Source organism: Peromyscus leucopus, chromosome 1, assembly GCF_004664715.2.
Source record: "Peromyscus leucopus breed LL Stock chromosome 1, UCI_PerLeu_2.1, whole genome shotgun sequence".
NCBI classification, from domain to species: domain Eukaryota; kingdom Metazoa; phylum Chordata; class Mammalia; order Rodentia; family Cricetidae; genus Peromyscus; species Peromyscus leucopus.
Window position 1 is genome coordinate 100,917,583 of NC_051063.1, and position 21,294 is coordinate 100,938,876.

General features: G+C 36.9%; 3 protein-coding genes across 3 annotated transcripts; all 3 read left to right on the forward strand.

Moving 5' to 3' along the window:
- Positions 1-579: 579 nt before the first annotated feature.
- On the forward strand, positions 580-1,846 carry LOC114706607 (hemoglobin subunit beta). Its single transcript, XM_037196733.1, is given in 3 exon segments — positions 580-731; positions 819-1,068; positions 1,662-1,846. Coding segments are annotated over 3 exon segments (471 nt in total). The 5' UTR covers positions 580-639; the 3' UTR covers positions 1,791-1,846.
- A 6,200-nt stretch (positions 1,847-8,046) lies between these two features.
- Positions 8,047-12,706, forward strand: LOC114706637 (olfactory receptor 52Z1). Its single transcript, XM_028889129.1, has 2 exons — positions 8,047-8,109; positions 11,566-12,706. The coding sequence occupies exon 2, from the start codon at positions 11,672-11,674 to the stop codon at positions 12,635-12,637; it is 966 nt and encodes a 321-aa protein (XP_028744962.1). The 5' UTR covers positions 8,047-8,109; positions 11,566-11,671; the 3' UTR covers positions 12,638-12,706.
- Positions 12,707-17,923: 5,217 nt separating this feature from the next.
- LOC114706695 (olfactory receptor 52A5-like) lies at positions 17,924-19,125 on the forward strand. The gene has a single exon (XM_028889185.1). The coding sequence runs from the start codon at positions 18,019-18,021 to the stop codon at positions 18,967-18,969; it is 951 nt and encodes a 316-aa protein (XP_028745018.1). The 5' UTR covers positions 17,924-18,018; the 3' UTR covers positions 18,970-19,125.
- Positions 19,126-21,294: the final 2,169 nt, after the last annotated feature.

Sequence of the window (21,294 nt, forward strand, 5' to 3'; positions counted from 1 at the left end):
AGGTAGGAATAGAGATCTACTTTAAACTAATGCTTCCATCACTGGGCATTATAAAAACAAGTGATGATTTTAGACTACAGATTGCTATAGACAGCATCAGATAGTACATCTTGGTTTTGCAGGTATGCCTCAAAAATTTTATTCTGAGGTCAAGAAAGTTACATTTGTTAAAAGTAGCAATTATTTTTGTCTTAATGTTGGCAATTTTACGAGTGCCCCAATGTTGTCTGTTGCTGCAATATAGATTTATCTGATTTGTGTAGCTACTGTCCTCAAATCCTAACTTGAGAATGGATTCATAATGGTGCTATTTCTTTAGGTAACTTATCAGCAAGAGAATTAAACTTCAAAGTAACAGTCTCTGGCACACAGCCAAGTACATCTTAGCTGGTGGTGTTCAGGTCCAATTGTGTGCAGCCCCAGCCAGAATAAGCCTGTGTCATATCTACCCTGGGTAGGTATGGCTGTCATCACTGAAGCCTCACCCTGAAGAGCCACACCCTGGCACTAGCCAATCTGCTCAAGCAAGCAGAGAGGGCAGGAGCCAGGGCAGGGCATATAAAGTAGAGCAGGATCAGTTGCTGCTTACATTTGCTTTTGATACTGTTGTGTTGACTTGCAACCTCAGAAACAGACACCATGGTGCACCTGACTGATGCTGAGAAGGCTCTGGTCACCGGCCTGTGGGGAAAGGTGAAACCTGAGGAAATTGGTGGTGAGGCCCTGGGCAGGTTAGTATTCAGGTTACAAGACAACTCACAAGTGGAAGTTGGGTGCATGGAGATGGAGGTCTGCTGCCCACAGGCAATGACTTCCAGCATCCTCTGGCTGTTCTCTCCTTCTTAGGCTGCTGCTGTCTACCCTTGGACCCAGAGGTTCTTTGACAGCTTTGGAGACCTGTCCTCTGCCGCTGCTATCATGGGTAATGCCAAGGTGAAGGCCCATGGCAAGAAGGTGATTGACTCCTTTAGTGAAGGCCTGAAACACCTGGACAACCTCAAGGGCACCTTTGCCAGCCTGAGTGAGCTCCACTGTGACAAACTGCATGTGGATCCTGAGAACTTCAAGGTGAGTCTGATGGGTCTGCCCATGGTTTCCTTCCTCTAGTTTCTGGGCTTACCTTCCTATCAGAAGGAAAGGGGAAGAGATTCTAGGGAGCAGTTTAGATGGAAGGTATCTGCTTGTTCCCCCATGGAGTGCTGACAAGAGTTTGGTTATTTTACTCTCCACTCACAATCATCATGTCCTCTCACTTCATCCTTCTATGTTGTGATTTCCTTTTTCTCTAGTAAAATTTAATTTTCAGTTGTAGTTTGAAAAACGTATTTTTTCTTCTTCATCTACTTTTTTTGATTCTTTATTTTGCTTTCTTTCAAGTATTTCCTGGTAATTTGCTTTGAGGACAAGGAAGATAAGTGATTCCCTGCTTCTTTGCACAGCTCTAAAGAATAGCAGAGATAATTGGCTTTCTGGCTAGGACATAGGACAGAATGTTTTTTGCGTATAAATTCTGCTTGACATAGAAGAATTCTTCTCAAAATTTCCCAGTAAGATTCAGCTGTCATTCTGCCTGTATTTTAAGGTTAGAATCATAAGTAGCATTTGAAATGAGCCTGAAGTGTCTGATGTTTTTCTCTACTATCTACTCCATCTTCCCACAGCTCCTGGGCAATATGATCGTGATTGTGATGGCCCACCACCTGGGCAAGGACTTCACCCCCGCTGCACAGTCTGCCTATCAGAAGGTGGTGGCTGGTGTGGCCACTGCCCTGGCTCACAAGTACCACTAAACCCATGTTCCTTTTTTTGTTTATGCGCAAAGCTTATTTGTCTTCAGAGAGAAACTGCTGAGAAAATGATGAAGGCCTTTGGCCTTCTACCTTCTCTCTATTAAAAAATATGTATTTTCATTGCAATGGTGTGTTTTAATTGTGTTTCTTTGAAGGATTCATGTGAAGTATTTGATATATAAAGTAACTGGGATATGCTGGAGGCAGGAAAGGGAGGGTGAAAGTCATGTCATTCTATTTTAATTAAAATAATTAAAAAATTAAGTACAAAAAGAATTAGGCATTTAGAAAAAGTTTATTCATTTTAACTTTGAGCTAGTATACTGATATCAGGTGCTTCCTGATAGATGATGAGATGGTAAGCATCTACTACGTGGGAAATCTCCTCTGATGCCCATTCATTATCATTCAGAAAAGAATTCAAGTAAGGGTTTAATTTACAGCATAGGTTTTCACTATGTTTTACAGTAAAAAATTTTTTCCTGGTTTTTCTCACAGATGTCACTTGTCTTTCCACATACTTCCTTGAACCTCAGAGACTTCACTCTAATAATTTCTCCTGCTTGAAGTTCCTACTATTATTAAAGGTTTTCTTTCCTTCGTGCTTTTCTACACACCCTTTTCATCCTCTCCTGGCTTCTTTTATATAGATAACCCAATTAGTTACAGAGATACACTGGAAACAGGAAAAGCAGGAGCTCTTCAGCCTTGTCCCCTTCTCTACCATTAGCAATGATCGTGAATCTTCACATACTCATAGCTTGCACAGGAGATCAGGAGATATTAATATGGGGTAAATTCAGGACTAGGGAGAACATGAGAAGAAACATTTTGTTCCTTAATAGTCATTGCTGATTTAGGAGCTTTCATGGGTTCACAGCAAACAGAATTACATTCTCTTCAAATGTGCCTTTCTTGAATATCCATGAAGGGGTTGGAGATTGACATCTCTCTGAACTTGCTTCTGTTTTTTTTTTTTTGTTGTTGTTGTTTTTGTTTTTGTTTTTTGTTTTTTGTCTTTCTGAATATGTAACTGTCGATGCTACTGTTGGCAATACCACATACTTGCATTTCCCCTGTCTATAACCTTCTGGATATGCTAAATTCTGGAAACAAAATATGAGTTTCAAGTGTTCCTTATCCTTTATTCTAATACAAGTCTGGCAATACTGTTAGACTAATGTATATGATCCATGATGAATAATTAGAGACAAATTATGAGATTACAGAATGAAGCCACCAGAATGAAATCAAATTTAACTGATGCCTGAAAGTATAAAATAAATCAAAACATTAAGATGGAAAAGTGCAAAATATCTAGACTAAAGTGTAGAGCAAAGTTCGTTAAGATTGTCTGTGAGCCAGGTTTGTAGTGCATGCCTGTGATCTCAGCACTCAAGAGGCTGAGTCATGATCATGAGTCTGATGCCCACCTAGGGCACATAGTGAGGGCTTGTCTTAATAGACACACAACAAAAACACTACATCTTTTACATCTACCAAGGACAAGAAAACAAAAAGGAATGAGTCAAACAAGTTCAGAATAATAAAGTTTCTGCATAGCATAGAAAATAATCAAGAAAATGAAAATCAATTTATAAAATGGGAGAAAATATCTGTGAGCTAGTTCCAATAACAGATTAATAGGCAAAGTATATAAGGGACTCACATAAATCACTAGAAAGAACATGGAAAAGGGAATGAGACCTATATTCTTTCAAAAGAAGTCACACAAAATTCCAACACATATAGGCAAAGAAACTCAATATCAGGGAAAGGCAAGTCAAAAAACACGAGATATCACTTTATTCTGTTAGAATAACCGTTGTCAAAGAGGCAAAGGACATGTGTTGGAGCATATGTGAATGCATATATATATATACATACATATATATATACATATATACATACATACATACATACATATATCATAAAGACATACTAGCAGTTAGCAGCTCTAAAGTTGGCATCCTTGCAAGGTGTTTTTGTAGATAAGACATTCCTCAGTCTTTGCTCATAGCACATGCAGTGACTGTTCATAGGCATGGTGAGACATTTAGGTTTTGCATGAGTTTTACTGGAGGTCAGTAGCATGCACACAGACTATCACAATCTAGTTAACTGCACAAAAATGACCTGGGAAAGTAGAATGTCTTTAATTTAGATTTAAGTGTCTTAGGGATTACCCCAGTTAAAAAGTGGCTCTAAACAAAAACAAAAACAAACAAAACAAAACAAAACTAGCCATCAAACTCCAAATTGTTCCTTCACATGTGGCAGACCATTAGTTCCTCTCCTCACAGTGATCAATCTACATCAGCTCAATGAGGATAGGAACCAGCTGAGTGAGCCATCCATCTACATTAGGTCAGTGAGGATAGGGACCAGCTGAACACTAAGTGGTCAAAATGTGTTCCTGTTAAGAGAGTAAAGCTGCTTTATAAAATGTGGGCCTTGATGATCCAATATCTGCTAATATGAAAGCCATATTCACCTGTTCTGGAAGTGATGTCTTTTTGTTTCATGTGGAACTGAAGATTTTCACAACCTACCCACTAATTGACACAAGTGAACTTTCTGATTTACCAAAAACATAACAAACAAACAACAAACCTTCACACAGCATTTGGGCTCACTGCCCACTTTTTTCAGAGTTTAGAAGACTACTAACAAATACAGATTGTTAAGAGCCAATACATGTCATTTAAGAGCTGTACTTATAGATTTAACCGTTTTATAAGTTATCTTCTTTTGTTTTCTGTCAATTATTAGTTCTTAGTGCTTAGGCTGATTTAATCAGAATCAATCTCTCTCTCTCTCTCTCTCTCTCTCTCTCTCTCTCTCTCTCTCTCTCTATCTCATATCTATGTACATTTCAAAAACCAAGAACCTAGGCAAGATGTATTTTTAATTGATATAATTATAGTGACTTCACAGCTAGCCTTCCTTATCAGCAAAGACAGACCTGTCCTCAATGTGGTGATGTGTTGATATGAAAGCACTACTCACTGCTGCTTCATCCTGACAGAGCGTGTTCATTCAGTACCTAGAGTGCTTGAGGGAATAAAGGGGAGAAAGCTAAAACAGAACAGCCAGCCACATAGAATGAGGGTGGGGAGACAAATGTTGATAGCTCTGAGAATCAAATGATTGGACCACAAATGGAAATGAAGAGTAAGCCACATCATTTAATAATTTAAGGGCACTCCTTTTAGGCAAACTTTTATATAAAATATTTTAGATTAAGGAGAAGTTTGTCATGGGTACAAACATCATTTGGTATCTTTCTTTAGTTTTCTCTCACATTACCCTATGTTGTTTTTATTCTACAAGTTCTCAAAACTTCCCTTCTTGTTTTTGCCCTTTATAAGCATCACTGGGATTTTTAAATGAAACAGTAAGAAAAGGAAATGCCCAGTAAACATTACTGACCACTAGATTAATAAACATTACTGGAGATCTATTTAGCAGTGGTAAAATGTTAAGGTCCTGATCTGGCAAAGCTCACAGTATCCAGCTGATTTTTCACTCCCATATTGACATTATTCAGGAGAGAAAAGGGAAGATGAATGAAGAGCAGATAAATCATAGGAATATAGAAAGTTCTCTTTTATCTGAAAGCCAAGTACAATTTGCTCTTTAGGTGGCTATGAGTCCCACACTCTGGCAGCCACGAAACAGTATTTGTCACATCATTATTCACATTAATACAGAACACAGACACTTAGATATACACAGCACCTACACAGATCAGAGCCAGAATTGGTCTAAAATTATTTTTACCTTGTATATTTGTTTCATAACCTTATCTGTTTTCTATGCCTCTTTAGTATTTTCTGGTGTTTTGAGTGATATTAAAATGAATATACCTATTAAGTTCTTATAATTAAATGAGAAAGAGGATTCATATGTGGATGTCCTGGGGTTAGTATTGAACCTTTCATAACTAATCTAGTCAAGGTGAGTTGACTGAGAACACACTGGGTTTCTGGGTTTTCAAGGGAAATGTCTCTCTGGGTCTTGATGCTGTTAATCACTGGGTTTGTCAGAGTAGATTGTGTTCACACTAGCTATGATAACATAATAGAGGGGTACAGGATGCCTTGCAATCATGCAAATAACAGCAAGAATATACAGGATCATAAAAGAAGCCAGGATGTGAGTGGTACAGGTTTTGAGAGCTTTGAGCCATCTTCTCAGTCAGCTTTAGAGGGCAACATTGAGCTTGGAATTAATATATACATACTTTTGGAGAATTAATTTTAGTGGATTGGAAGCAACACAAAAGATTCTTGATCCTATTTTTCTTGTAATAGACCACACGTGGATAAAAGACATGCCTGTATACCAAATGGCTCATCTTTAAAAGTTCGGCCTTATGTATAGCTGGCAAAGAGTTCCCCAGAACATGTCAGTTGCCTCTTCACTTCATTTGTGGTCTCTGTTGCTTAACAGATACTTTGAAAGTTTATGAGGCCCCATTTATCCATTGTTGGTCTTAAGGGACCAGAATCTTATTGAGAAAGTCCTCATCTATGCCTGTCTCTTGAAGTGTTTACTTTTTCCTCTAGTGATTTCAGAGTTTCTGGGTGTACACCAAAGCGTTTGATAAACTCGAAGTTGATTTTTATGTTGTGTGGAAGAGAAGGATCCAGTTTTATTTTTCCACAGGTAAATATCGAGTTTCTTGAAACTATTTGCTAAAGAGTCTGTCTTTTCTCCAGTGACTGTCTTTGGCATTTTTCCCCCTCAAGAATTAAATAACCTAAAATTTGGTGGAAGCTATTCAGAACCCACAGATGGCTACAGTTAAGTAGAACTATTATTCATATATATATATATATATATATATGTTACCATGCTTCTATATAATATAAAATATTTAAATATATATTAAAAACATTAAATAATATATTTTAATAAATAATATAAAATGTTTTGTATTTCAGCTAAGATTGCATATGCTTTATAGACAAAATATACAGTGCATAAAATACTAGAAAAAATATGAGTAACTAAAAAGAGCATTTACAAAATTTGGTCATAACAATGCACACTGGTATTTGCGAGTTCTTTAAGTTTGTGGTCAACTGTTCTGTCTGGTATCAGCATATTTGGAACCTCTAAGACCCAGTTCTTTGGAAAAACTTTGCAGGAGCTTCTTATCTATGTTTTCAGCCTTGCCAAGACCCTAGCTGACCTGACCATATTTAAAAACAGACTTGCTTCAAGTACCCTTGAAGAAATGAGGAAGAAGAAAAAAAAAAAAAAAAAAAAAAAAAAAAAAAAAAAAAAGGAAATCAATGGAACCCTTCTGCCCCCTACTGGAATACAACGGGATCTTTAGAGGAATGACTTTAAAAGAGTGGTGATATATGTGTATCCCAGTCAGCTTTAAGTGTTATCCTGAAACAACCTAGAGTCATCTGAGAAGAAAGTCTCAACTGAAGAAATCGCCTAGATGCAATTAGCCTGTGGACATACTTCTGGAAGATTATTAACTGATGCAGGAGGGCCCAGCCCATGGAGGGTACATCCTTAGGCAGGTGGTGCTGGTCTTTATAGGAAAGCTGGGTAATTGGGATAGAGTTCAGTTCAATTGGGCTAGAGTTCAGTTCCCAGCATCCACATTTAGCCTCATAATAGCAACTCACAATAGCCTTTACTCCAGGTTCAGGGGAACCTGATGCCTGTAGTCTCCATGTATATACTGACTTATAGACACATAATTTACAAAAGTAAAGATTAATGTATTAACAAAACTTATATAATAATAAAATACTCAAAAAGCAAAAATGATTTCTATGACATCTTAATGCATTCTTGGAGCCTTGTAATCCTGACTAATCCTATCATGTGATGTAGGGAACAGAATGAAAAACAAAGAGCCTTAAGATTTGAAGGAATATATGATGAAAAAGGACTCATTATAGTGGCTTCTAAAAATCATGGAGCATGTCTGCCCCACATGGTACTTAGAGTCCTATTACTGTAGACACCTGTGTGGAACAGGATATGACATGCAAACAAACCCTGCACAGTGTTAATTTTAATGCCTGGGAATGCTAAGCAGAGGGAATGTTTCTCAGACTCTGGAGGAGGAGAAGTCAGGGAAGCTCTCAGGGGAGGAGCCAATACTGGGCAATTCTCCTATGGTAGGCTACAACTCACTGCTCTTGGGCTAAACACCTAGGACCCAAGAGATACCTACAAAGAGGGATAAGTAAGCGGTCCAGATTTGCTGTCTGGACTCTGGGAATCTCCTTGCTATTGCCTTCTCCTAACCTATTAAGTATCTTCAGATTTCTAACAGAAACAAGTAAGTACACAGTTATGCTCAAATTCAGCTTGCATCAGAGGACAGGAAAAGAAGCAGGAAATGGCAGAGGTGGCCATTATTTCTTGAACTTGTCATGTTTTGGGCAGTTCTGACCCATAGGGTCCAGCACTTAACTCTAGTCACATTGATCTGCAACCATGGTATAATTCTATTTTATGTTGAGTAATTGAGTAATCAGACAAGACTTTCCCCCCTTTTAAATTGTATTCATGCAATGGCCAGTTTTGTGTTGTTTTTTTTTTTCTCTCAAAGGACACTAACTATAGGTACATTTAATTTGTAGTGGCAAATAAGGCTTAGTTGTTTAAAAAGTTTAGACAAAACAATCCTTATATAGACACAGATTAATACATGAATATTTTCCACAAAATGTACTGAGCATTATGATATCAGGTAATGGTTTAGATACGTGTTGAGTAGCTGAACCTCAGAGATGTTAGCTCTGAATGTGATGAAGGGCTTATACTCGTGACTAGGTAGGAATAGCAGTCTGCTTTAGACCAATGCTTCCATCACCGGGCATTATAAAAACAAGTGATGATTTTAGACTACAGATTGCTATAGAGAGCATATGATAATATATCTTGGTTTTGCAGATATGCTTCAAAAATTTTAATCTGACGTCAAGAAAGTTACATTTGTTAAAAGTAGCAATTATTTTTGTCTTAATGCTAGCAATTTTATGAGTCCCCCAATGTTGTCTGTTGCTGCAATAGAGATTTATCTGATTTGTGTAGTTACTGTCCTCAAACGCTAACTTGAGACTGGATTCATAAGGGTGCTATTTTTTTTTTTTAGGTAACTTATCAGCAAAAGAATTAAACTTCAAAGTAACAGTCTCTGGCACACAGCCAAGTACATCTTAGCTGGTGGTGTTCAGGTCCAATTGTGTGCAACCTCAGCTAGAATATGCCAATAATATTGCCATAGCATAAGACTAGAAGGAGCACAGATCAACAGTATAGGTAATTACAAATCTTAGTATCATAGGGAAAGACAAATGACAGAAAAGATTGGTGATTGATGCTTACTATGAACCAAGAGAACCTGAGGGGTCTCTTTGCCTCCCTCTGTCTTTACACTGGTTTCTCCATGGAGACTGTTGTACTGTCCTAACAGTCCCGTTGACCAACTAGTTTATGTGAGGGGAAGCAAATCCATAGATGTCCATTGTTTTTAAAGAACTTCATGCTAACTTATGATAAGGACAAATTGACTGACTCTGCCTTATATATTTAACTATAATTAAATAAGCAGTGTCTAATATTTGAATCAGATAAAAGGGGCTATTTTGTACTAATAGCTAGTGAAAAGTGGCAACAATACAGCACATTGGTACACAATTAGAATATTCAATTATAGTGGAATCAAGGCATAAAAGGCAACTGCTCCTCTTTTAATTAATTTTTTAGTTAAGAATGCACAATGTAGCCTAGCCGGGCAGCGGTGGCACACGCCCTTAATCCCAGCATTCCGGAGGCAGAGGCAGGTGAATCTCTGTGAGTTCAAGGCCAGCCTGATCTACAGAGTGAGATCCAGGACAGGCACCAAAACTACACAGAGAAATCCTGTCTCGAAACAACAACAACAAAACAAAACAAAACAAAAAAACAAAAAAACTTCAAGAATGCACAATGTATTTTATTGTTACATATTCATCTAACTACATCATTATACTTAGTTCTGAGTATCTGTATCATGATACATGGTTACTTCTATATAATTATACTGAGCATCCTCATTATTCCCCCTTGTCCTCTAGTCCACCCTCCCCTTGTCAGGCTCTCTTTTCTTACCAAATATTTCCTCATGCATTCATTACATAGATATTCAACAACCTTCCTTCTCTAGCTCCATTTCTGCTCTCTTTATATCACTTTATCCTCTCTCATAGTACTAACTTTACTTTGATGACCTCCATATGTATGTATATATATCCATATACATACATTTATATGTATATAATATATGTGTATGTATGTATATATATCCATATATAATTTTAAACTGATGTTCCATATATGACAAGAAACTTACAAAATTTGCCTTTGGCTGGGACTAGGTTAATTTATGTGACATAATCATCTCCACTTGCATTCACTTTCCTGTGAATGTGATGGTTTCAGTATTCCTACTGAGATGCAGTGGGATCTCAAAGCAGTTTCATTTGTATTTCCTTGATGGCTAAGAATGTTGAATACTTTTTCAAACATTTATTGCCTTTTATCCCTGTTGATAACTGTCTATTCATCCCAAAGTCCTGTATACTCAATGGATGATTTTCTTGTTCCATATTAGTTTTTTGAGTTCTTTACGTAGTCACAGTATTAATTCCCTGTTGGATGAACAGCTGACAAAGATTTTTCTCTATTCAGTAGATTGTGAGATATTCATTTTGTATGCTCATGTGTCATTTAGGGAATAAAATCTTTTGTCATCTTTTGTTGGAGGAAAGTACTGGGAGAATATTGGAGCTGTGTATCAATTACAGATTTCATACTGATGTCTATAATGTGTTTTATCTGCTCGACCGTGTGCGCGCACACACACACACACACACACACACAGTGTAGTAATGTCTTGGTCCCTTTTTTTAATCCCCTCATTCAGAACTTGTAATCAGCAAACCATCTTTCTTCTTTTTATTAAAAGACCATGCATTCTTCACTATGTGAGGGGATTTATCTGATTTATGTAGCTATCACCATTTGCTTCTGTGCTGTGCTTGATAATACAAAGGTATATTATCTGATTTTCAAAATTTTCTGACTTAAGTAGACATTAGTGTAATAATTTTTCTTAACTACATAGTATGCTTGTGCATTGCAGAGCCCAGTAAAATCTGGGGCTTCAAATAGTTTAGAGCTTTAAAATCTCATATAGATTTGAAAATTGGGTTATTTGGCAGACAGGAATACATTTAAGTCACTTTCATGATTCCAATGGCTAATTCAAGGCTTAGCATCAACTTGTTGATCACTCAACATAGAAGAAGGCATATTGTATTAAAATCTTGAAATTTACCTTATCAAACTTTATTTCATGAGTAACAAATCTCAGTTTTATATCCATTTTTTAGGGATATGATGAATGAGAGACTTGATATGCATGTTCTGTGTCTAGCTTTGATATATAGTTGTAGATGATAATTAAACTGCATTTTGGATTCAATAAGTTCTAGGAAAAAAGACTCAAAACTTATGGGGTCTCCCTTTTCTTTCGATGTGAATAACAGTGTGGATGCTATGGGTCATTATAGAGACCATTTCAGTAGGTTATCATAAGGATTTTATAAGCTTATATAGGTAAGATGCTAAAGTACATATTAAATACTTATTAAATGATGACCATTTCTTTGAAGATGCAATAGTCAATTTCTTGATCAAAAGAGTGCACATTTGAGCTAGTTAATCCTCCTTAATGCTTTTCACACAGATTCCAATATTGGGGAAGAATATGATCAGACCTCATTCAGCCCTGACTGTACTCCTCAATCTTCAACCTTGTCGTGTTTGTTAAAGAATCAGGGCTTGTATAGACAATGAGGGTGGCCTCTACATTTCACAATCTCACCAATCCACAGGATGTGTGGTATGTTCTGATTGGAATCCCAGGACTGGAAGATTTGCATGCCTGGATAGCCATCCCCATCTGTTCTATGTACATTGTGGCTGTCATAGGCAATGTCCTCCTGATTTTCCTGATAATGTCTGAACGCAGCCTCCATGAACCCATGTATTTCTTCCTTTCCATGCTGGCCTTAGCAGATGTTCTGCTCTCCACAGCTACAGCCCCCAAGATGCTGGCTATCTTCTGGTTCCATTCCAGGGGTATATCCTTTAGTAGCTGTGTGTCCCAAATGTTCTTCATACATTTCATCTTTGTGGCAGAGTCTGCTGTTCTTCTGGCCATGGCATTTGACCGCTATGTGGCCATCTGTTACCCACTGAGATACACCACCATCCTCACCTCCTCCGTCATTGGCAAGATTGGTACAGCAGCTGTGGTTAGGAGCCTTTTCATCTGTGGTCCATTCATTTTCCTAGTATATCGACTTCTGTATTGTGGAAGAAACATAATTCCCCATTCATATTGTGAGCATATGGGCATTGCCAGATTGGCATGTGACAATATCACTGTCAACATCATATATGGCCTGACTATGGCCCTCCTGTCTACAGGGCTGGATATAATACTCATCATTATTTCCTATGCTATGATTCTTCACACTGTTTTTCAGATCCCTTCTTGGGCTGCCAGATATAAGGCCCTTAACACATGTGGTTCCCACATCTGTGTCATTCTTATGTTCTACACACCTGCATTCTTTTCATTTTTTGCCCATCGCTTTGGAGGTAAAACCATCCCTCGCCACATCCACATCCTAGTGGCCAACCTCTATGTGGTGGTGCCCCCTATGCTCAACCCCATCATTTATGGGGTGAAGACCAAGCAAATCCAAGATCGAGTGGTTTTGCTTTTCTCTTCAGTGAGTACATGTTGTTAAAATGACAACTGATGCTGAAGATCACATATTCCTGAATAAAACTCTTTTTAGATGTCTGTTCTGTGAGAAATATGAGTAATGAAACTTATCTAGACACCCTTAACTTTCAAAACAATGATATCCACAGCAGTTTTCAGTACATTCGCTAATATATCCAGAAACTGTGGGAAAATGTCCTAGTGACTTCTTATCAGCATGGATTTCAAATTCTTTTATAGCTGTATACAGATAACTGTGAAAAATACAAGTTTGTATGTAGAGAAAAGAAAAGGAAACAAAAAGCCATTGGATATCTTTAAATTATTTTATTAATTCTCTGAGAATTATGTACATTGTATTTTGATCATATTTCAAAGTGATTCTCACTTTCTGCTGAAATGTAAAGCATTTCTATGCCCATCAGTAAATGCATGGGCCAATAGCACAAAGCCTTTATAGTATGGTTATTTTTTTCAGCATTATTTCTTATATTAAATTACTATCTCTAAAATCATACATTTTTAGGTTCCCTGATATTTTATGAGGTCTATTTTTTTTTCTTTATTGAGACAGGGTTTTACTGTGCCACCCTGGCTGATCTTAAATTAATGGAGATCTGCTTGTCTCCTCCTTGAGAAAAATATATATAGTTACAATTATAGATAATCATAAATTCACTTTTTTTTTTGTTTTTTCGAGACAGGGTATCTCTGTGTAGCTTTGCGCCTTTCCTGAAACTCGCTTTGGAGACCAGGCTGGCCTCGAACTCAACGAGATCCACCTGCCTTGCCTCTCGAGTGCTGGGATTAAAGGCAAGCGTCACCATGGCCCAGTCTAAAGTCACTTTTAAAGTATATAAGCATTAAATAAGTTGTCAATAGTGAGTTAAATACATTTGCCAAGATAAAGCTAACACTCAATAGCACCTGAGTTTTATGAAAGCTAATTTTACTCATAAGCATTGGGGATTTCTGTTCTAAGACATTAAGGGAGTATCCTGGTGGAAATAGAAGCTCTGTAAGAGTAAATGACTGGCAAATCCCATGCCTAATAGTTAAGAAGATCTAACAGAAGTTTCATTGGAACATTCACATAGGAACTTACACTGAAAAAGGCTCTAATCCAACAACATACATGTGTGTGAATTTGCTTCAGTGTTATATAATAATTCAGTTTGCTAAAAATCTTTATTTTTTCTGTTAAAACCTAAGAAAATCCATGAAAATGTAAAAAAAAAAGTTCTGTCTGATACAAAAGGACAAAACAATAACATAAAAAAAAAAAAAAGAACAGAGCAGATTCTGTGAGTCAGCAAAAGTGACCAAAAGCAAATACACAGAGAAACCTGTCTCGAGAAATTCAACATGAGCTTTTTAAGATTTTTGTAACCTGTTCAGAGTTTGTTACTGTCCTGTTTATATGTGTATATACATACACTTATTTATCCATATATATGCACAAACATTTTCATATATTTACATCAGACTCACATATACCCTAATGCTTTAAAGAGCTGTGAATGAACTTTCATGTATATTTGCCTGGTAAGAAGAAGGAAGACACATAGCTCTAATCATAAAGCAAGGTACTATGGGCCATACTGCTGAAGAAAAGGACCTCTTCCTCCCTCAATGGCCATCTCCTGCCCAAAGCTCCTCAGGTAGGGTGGGGTTGTATGAGCCCCTCTCCTATCCTTGTTGAAATGTTGATTGATCCTGTGTAGGACTTGTCCACACAGCCACAGCTGTTATGAGTTCACGAGTGCAAGGTCCTTGTCATGTCCAGAAGATGCTATTTTTCAGCAATTCTATCCAACCTATGCCTTTTAAAGTCTTCCTGTTTTCACATATCTTCCTCCAGGAATTAAAGGAAAGGCTTTTTTCTTTTGGACAAGGTCTCACTATATAATCCTAGCCTGCCTGAAACTCACCATGTAGACCAGCTGGTCTCAAACTCACAAAGATCTACCTGCCTCTGCCTCCTCTGTGTTGGGATTAAAGGTGTATGCCACCCTACCTTGCCCAAAGTTAAATTTTTAACATTCCACCATTTAGTATAATATTGTTGAGGGGCTTGTCTCATATAATTTTTATTTTTGTGGGAAACTTTCCCTATTTATACATTCTGTTAAGAGATATCATTAAAGGGTAATAAACTTCATAAAATAAACTTTCACATACTTTAATGTAAGTGTATAAGTGTATCTCTGATTTTGTTAATAAAATGTATTAAATTAATTCACATGTAAACATTGATTCACTGCTACATCCCATATATAAATCTCACTTTATCATGAAGCACAATTCTCTTAATGTATCCCTTCACTTTGATTGTTAGTGTCTTGCTGAGGATGGCTACATCTATATTCATAAAGATATTATTCTATAACTATATTTTCTTGCAGTGTCTTTCTTTTGGTCTTGAAAAGTGAATTTGTTACATGTTTCTTCTACTTTGATTTAATTTGTTTGAGAAGAATTGGTATTTAAATGTCTGATACATAGAATTCAGCACTGAAGTCAAATCATCTAGTTCTGACTCTCTCTCTTCTTATTTTGTGCCATTTTGTTTGCTTATTGAGACAAGACCTCATTCCACGTTCTCTATTTTCCAGAGTGTCATGGCAATCTTTAACTTCCTAAGTGATGAAATTACAGGTGTGAGCCACCACACCAAATTCTGAACTCTCTCTCTCTCTGTCTCTGTCTCTGTCTATCTATCTATCTATCTATCATCTATCTATCTATCTATCTATCTATCTATCTATCTCATCTATCATCTATCTATTTATTTTTGTTCGTTTATTTGATGATAGACTTTATATCTTTATGTTACTGATTCAATTTCCCTGTTTCTTGTCTATTCAGGTTTCCCATTTCATTATTCAGTCCTAATAGGTTAGGTCTGTCAAGGAAGTTATCCATTTCTTTTAGGTTATTCAATAGTTGCATAATTGTTTATTATTATTATTATTATTATTATTATTATTATTATTATTATTACTTTGTGTGATTGGTGGTGTCAATTGCAGTGTCACCTTTTTCAAAAGTTTAGTGTGTAAGTAGCCTGGACACATACTGTGGATTATCTCTAAAGCAGAACTAGAGAGGTCAAGGTCAGTAGTGTATTTCCTACATAAACAGAAAATGGGAATCTTATTCCTTTCATCTCTTGAAACCAAACTTCAAGAACCCTTTCTACCATGGAGAATATTAAAATGCCCTTTTAAAGTGTACAATGTATACTAAAGTATACAATGTATTATGATCTATGTGTGTGGTATAGATTGGAGACAATATTTTTACTCCTGGTTTTTGAAAGTTCAACTTTTCAAGTCCTTTTTGAATTTTCATACCCTTCTTTCTGTTAAGAAAATACTGGCCATGACATTAGTTCTGAGTGTATTGATATTATAAGTGCTATAAAATTTTGACAAAATTGCCCATCACCAGCTCACAAATTTTATGAGAGCAGTGTGATGAGGGCTGGCTCAAATACATAAGGGCTTTATGTCACTCAGGTTCTAGTGGAAGACTTAAACGTGCTAAAATTGATGGGCGTTCTCACGTACACTTACTTTCCAAAGCCAGCTTCATTTATGGGTCTGAAAAGAAATCACTATTGATTGTACCAGAATCACATTTCAAAATGTCCTATCTCTTTCTCAGTGTTGTTGACACTGATTCATTTGTCCTCAAACTCTCATATGTCCCCCTGGGACATGGACAAACTATACTTGAAAACCTTCATGCACAGCACATTCAGCAAGGAAGAAATAAAATTCTGCTGGGACAGGTGAACACCCAAGTGTCCTGTGGAATTCAGGTCATTGAGAGAGACTTCTGTAAGGAACAGACGTATCTCATCTCTCTGAAGACTGTTCAACGTTTTTAAAGATGACTCAGTACATTTGAGAATTCAAAGAAGTATGACATGCTCAAGGTGCTTTAATTTTCACCTTTAAGTTGTTATTCTGAAAATAAGTGCTTGCACTTCATTTTGTCATCTGAGGACTTTGTCATGTCGTTATTTTTCCAAAGGAGGGTAATATTGATTCTGTGATCTAAAGGGATAGAGAAGTTGGAGAAAGAAAAATATACTGATAAACAGCATCTGCTAGCAAATTAATTACCTCATTTCTCAAACATTTTTCTATTTCCTCTTTTCCTTTTCACTGCTGGAAATAAACCCAGAGCTTCACAAATGACAGGTAGCTCTCCACCACTGAGCCAGCTGGAGCCATGTGCTCTGTTTCCTTTTTCATTTTTGGTGTAGAATGACCTTCAGATTCACCAGGGACTAGAAAAACTCAGTTCCACAGAGACATACTATAGTATAAAATCCTCATCCTTCACTGATGGGACTACCACAAAGATCCTACAGTATGAGTGCTGTGTGTCTTATCAGATAGCTTCAGGTAAGTCTGGGGGTCTTGAGGTTCTATACTGTGAGTGGGAAAGTAGAAGAAAAAAGCAAGCTCATAGCCCACAGATGTCCCTGTCTTCAGTATCTATCTCAGTGTAGAACTTTATTTCTATTAATTGCTAAATAGTAGTCTATTTTATAGGAATGTATGTCTACCCTTGAGTTAAACATGATAAGCTTTCCCACAACCCTTCTGTTTTCATTTAAAGAATTTAGAAAATTTCACAAATAATAGAATTTTAATAGTATCTCTCTCTCTCTCTCTCTCTCTCTCTCTATATATATATATATATATATATATATATATATATATTCTCATGTAACACAAATGTGTTTGTTCTTCCTTGAACTTGATCAACTATTCATTGTTAAAAGTTCTCACAGGATTGGTAGGATATGCAAAACAAATGATTGGATTTAAGAAAATACAAAACTTTTAAAAGATTAATTTGGATGTAGCTCTAGAGAGTCTTTTGTGGAGACTTACCTGAGAAGCCACCAGTAGAGCTATAGGCCTGGAAGATGTTAAAAAAACATAGGCCTTTTTCTTTTGAGAAGACTGAGCACTCTCCCTGGTGGAATGTTTGTGTCTAGTATAGGTTGATATGAGATCATCTAATACCTCATTCTATGAATTGTACTTGGAATTATCTATTGTACAGACAATAGATAATAAGCAAAAAGAGATTTTTTGTGGGGTCCAGTGTTCTTGGAGAAGAAAAAAGGCACAAAGCAATTTTGACTTTACTAATACATTAATGATAACTTAAAACTTATTGGTTGATTTTTAAATCCTCATGAAGGAAGGCAAAATTGCAGAGGAGTAGTTGAGATGAGAAAGAAGGATGGTATAGCCCTAACTTATTTAGCATATAATTTTATAATGAATTTGTTTATCTTATATTCAATGTATCCAGTTGTAGTATGGAGCAGAAGTTGAAGCAGCAATACTCCTACATATTTCTACTGAGATCACCATGCTCATGTTCAATGGCTCAGTCTTCATGCCTTCTGTGTTAACACTAGTTGGGATCCCTGGCCTGGAGTCAGTGCAATGCTGGATAGGTATTCCATTCTGCATCATGTACATCATCGCTTTGATCGGGAACTTCCTAATCTTAGTTGTAATAAAAAATGAAAAGAGCCTCCACATACCCATGTACATTTTCTTGGCCATTTTGGCAGTCACAGACATTGCCCTTAGCACATGCATTCTCCCCAAAATGTTGGGCGTCTTCTGGTTTCATATACCACAGATTTCCTTTGACGCCTGCTTGCTACAAATGGAACTCATCCACTCATTCCAGGCAACAGAATCAGGCATCCTCCTGGCCATGGCTCTGGATCGCTATGTGGCTATCTGTAACCCCCTGCAACATGCCACCATCTTTTCTCAACAACTCATGACTTACCTTGGAGCTGGTGCATTACTCAGAGCTTTCATTCTTGTATCCCCATCCATATTGCTCATCAAATGTCGTCTTAAGTACTATCGAACTACCATTGTCTCCCACTCTTACTGTGAGCACATGGCCATTGTGAAATTGGCAGCTGAAGATATCAGAATTAACAAGGTATGTGGCCTCCTTGTTGCCTTTGCCATCTTAGGGTTTGACATAGTCTTCATTACCTTCTCCTATGTGCGAATCTTCATCACTGTCTTCCAGCTGCCCCAGAAAGAGGCTCGATTCAAAGCCTTCAACACCTGCATTGCTCACATCTGTGTCTTCCTACAGTTCTACCTCCTGGCCTTCTTCTCTTTCTTCACCCACAGGTTTGGGGCTAACATACCCCCCTATGTGCATATCCTCCTGTCAGATCTTTACCTGTTAGTTCCACCTTTTCTCAACCCCGTTGTCTATGGTGTCAAAACTAAACAAATCCGAGACAAAGTCCTGAAGATGCTTATTTCCAAGAAACCTATGTGAATATTAGTGACCCCCTCTGTTGAAATGTTGTGTGGTTTCTAAATAGCAACTTGAATGAATTAAACTCTACATCTTCTACAAATAGGAAAGTGTGTGATAACATGTGAAATCCAGATCTTTATAATTTTTAGAAGTATATGTTAAATATAATACAATCTTTTGATTCAAAAACAGCGGAATAATCCACTGATGTTGTGACTTTGAATTATTATTTGTTTTATATTTGGAGGTTATAATGTAATTATATGATCTCCCTCTTCCTTTCCTTCCTTCACGTCCTCCTTCTTGCTCTCTTTCAAATTCATGGCCTCTCATTCAATGTTTGTATTTGTCAATTTAAATTTACTTGTTCTTGGAGGAAGTTGACTCTTTAACAATAAACTGCAGACAATAGAACTTTCTTCAGGTAAACCCAATGGATAATTTTGTACATCAGTACCCTTAAGCTTCCAACCCAACAATCACTTATGATTTGGGCTTTATTCCACTTCCTAATGGCGTTCCAAAACTATAATATGATAGGTTTAGAATCATTTATCTTTTTATGGATTTTACATAAATGCTTATCAATGTAAAGATAATATATAATCAGGGTGTACACAAATTTATTCATTGATATCCCAAAACTATGAAAGATACTGTGGTATTTGTATAGGAATAATGCAAAGGAAGACATTGAAGTGGAATGTCCTTAAAGACACTTTCAAGAAAACAGAAACAAAGATGTAAACTTATGTAGGGGATGTGCTCTTGGAGCTACAGAAATTAGTAAATTTCAATGAAATTTTAGTTTTACTGTAGTTTGGAAAAGGAAGAATAACTGAATATAGAGGCTGGCTGTATTCAAAAATTGCCTATTGTCAGCATTTGAGAACTGTGTGCTAGCCACCTTTCTGTCTAAGATGCTTAGGGCACTACCTGACACTGTTTAGAACATGTGAAATATTCTTCCTGGTGTTAGGCAATATTATATCATTAAATAGTATCAAATCAATTAAACATTGAAATTATCCATATAGAAAAGGTGAATTTCCTTACTATTTTTAAGGTAAAAGAAAAAATGCATACTTGAAAGAATAATGGGAAGCCAAGTTCAAGAGGAAGGACAACATAGGAAAAGTATATACAAAAAACCAAATGGAAGGCTGCTCTCTCACAATCCAATAAAATAAAAGAATTGGTGGAATAGGGAGCATTAGGGAATAGTTGTGTGATGAGAAAGAATATATTCAAAATATCTTGCAAGGAATTCTCAAAAAATAAATACAAACGATTAAAATTACTAGATTTAGTAATAGAATACTTTTTTTAAAAATAAAAGTAGTGTGTGTATATTAGGGGCTAAAAGAATAAGCTGGTATGGGTGTGGAAGGAGCAGAAAGTGTGTGGCCTCTTGAAAACTAAGGTTGTATGAAAAGGACTTATGGGAAACCCTTAATAACCAAGCTGATGTCCTAATACAGCTTTAAAAGTAACTTTGAACTGATGTTTACTGCATATATGGACTGTGCCACTTCAAGACTACATGGCTTATTAATTGAAAGTTATAATGTAAGGTATGGACATCCCTTTATGACTGGTCAGGGAGGCACCAGATGCCTCCAAGTTTACTCAGATTATTGTTGTTGCCCTTGGTTACAATTCATAATTACATGGATTGTAAGACCCTCTTGCTAAAGGCAGCACATCCTCTGGCTGCACAACCTATGGAAATCTATCTTAAACTTTCCAGGACACCTTCTCCCTGCTGCTAGGCTTCATCCTGTTGGAAGGTGAAATTCCAGGTGCTGGGGGAGAGAGCAAAATAAAGATTTTACCCAGCACCAAAACCTGAATGCCTGCCAGACAAAAAGAAGCCCACTGCTTCAGTAGGTGCATAACTTGTTCTAGTGTAAATAATGGCTTTCTGATTGGATTGAGACCTCTCGACAGGAGAGCATTTCATGCTGGTACTTTAATCTTGGTCAAAAGCTTATGGGTAGGAGGGCATCAGCCATAGAACCTGCTATTATGTTGCTAATTGGTCATGGTATCAAAGTGCTTTCTAAAAAATTGTGTTTCTATTAAAAGACTTAGGCTGTTCTGAGTATTTGTCAGAGAAGCTTCTTTAGGCAGTGGACATCAACTGATTGAGAGATGCATGTTTGGAAAAAGTTCTTAGAATGAGAGACAAAATGCTCAACCTAAAGCAGACTTCTATATCACCACCACCACATACTCATGCAAAGGCTCAGGGTAGATAGGGCAAGAAGCAGGAAAGAAAACAAGATCTGGAGAATGAGAGGTGTCTTATGAGTTGCTTCCATCTGGATATAACATGGCTAT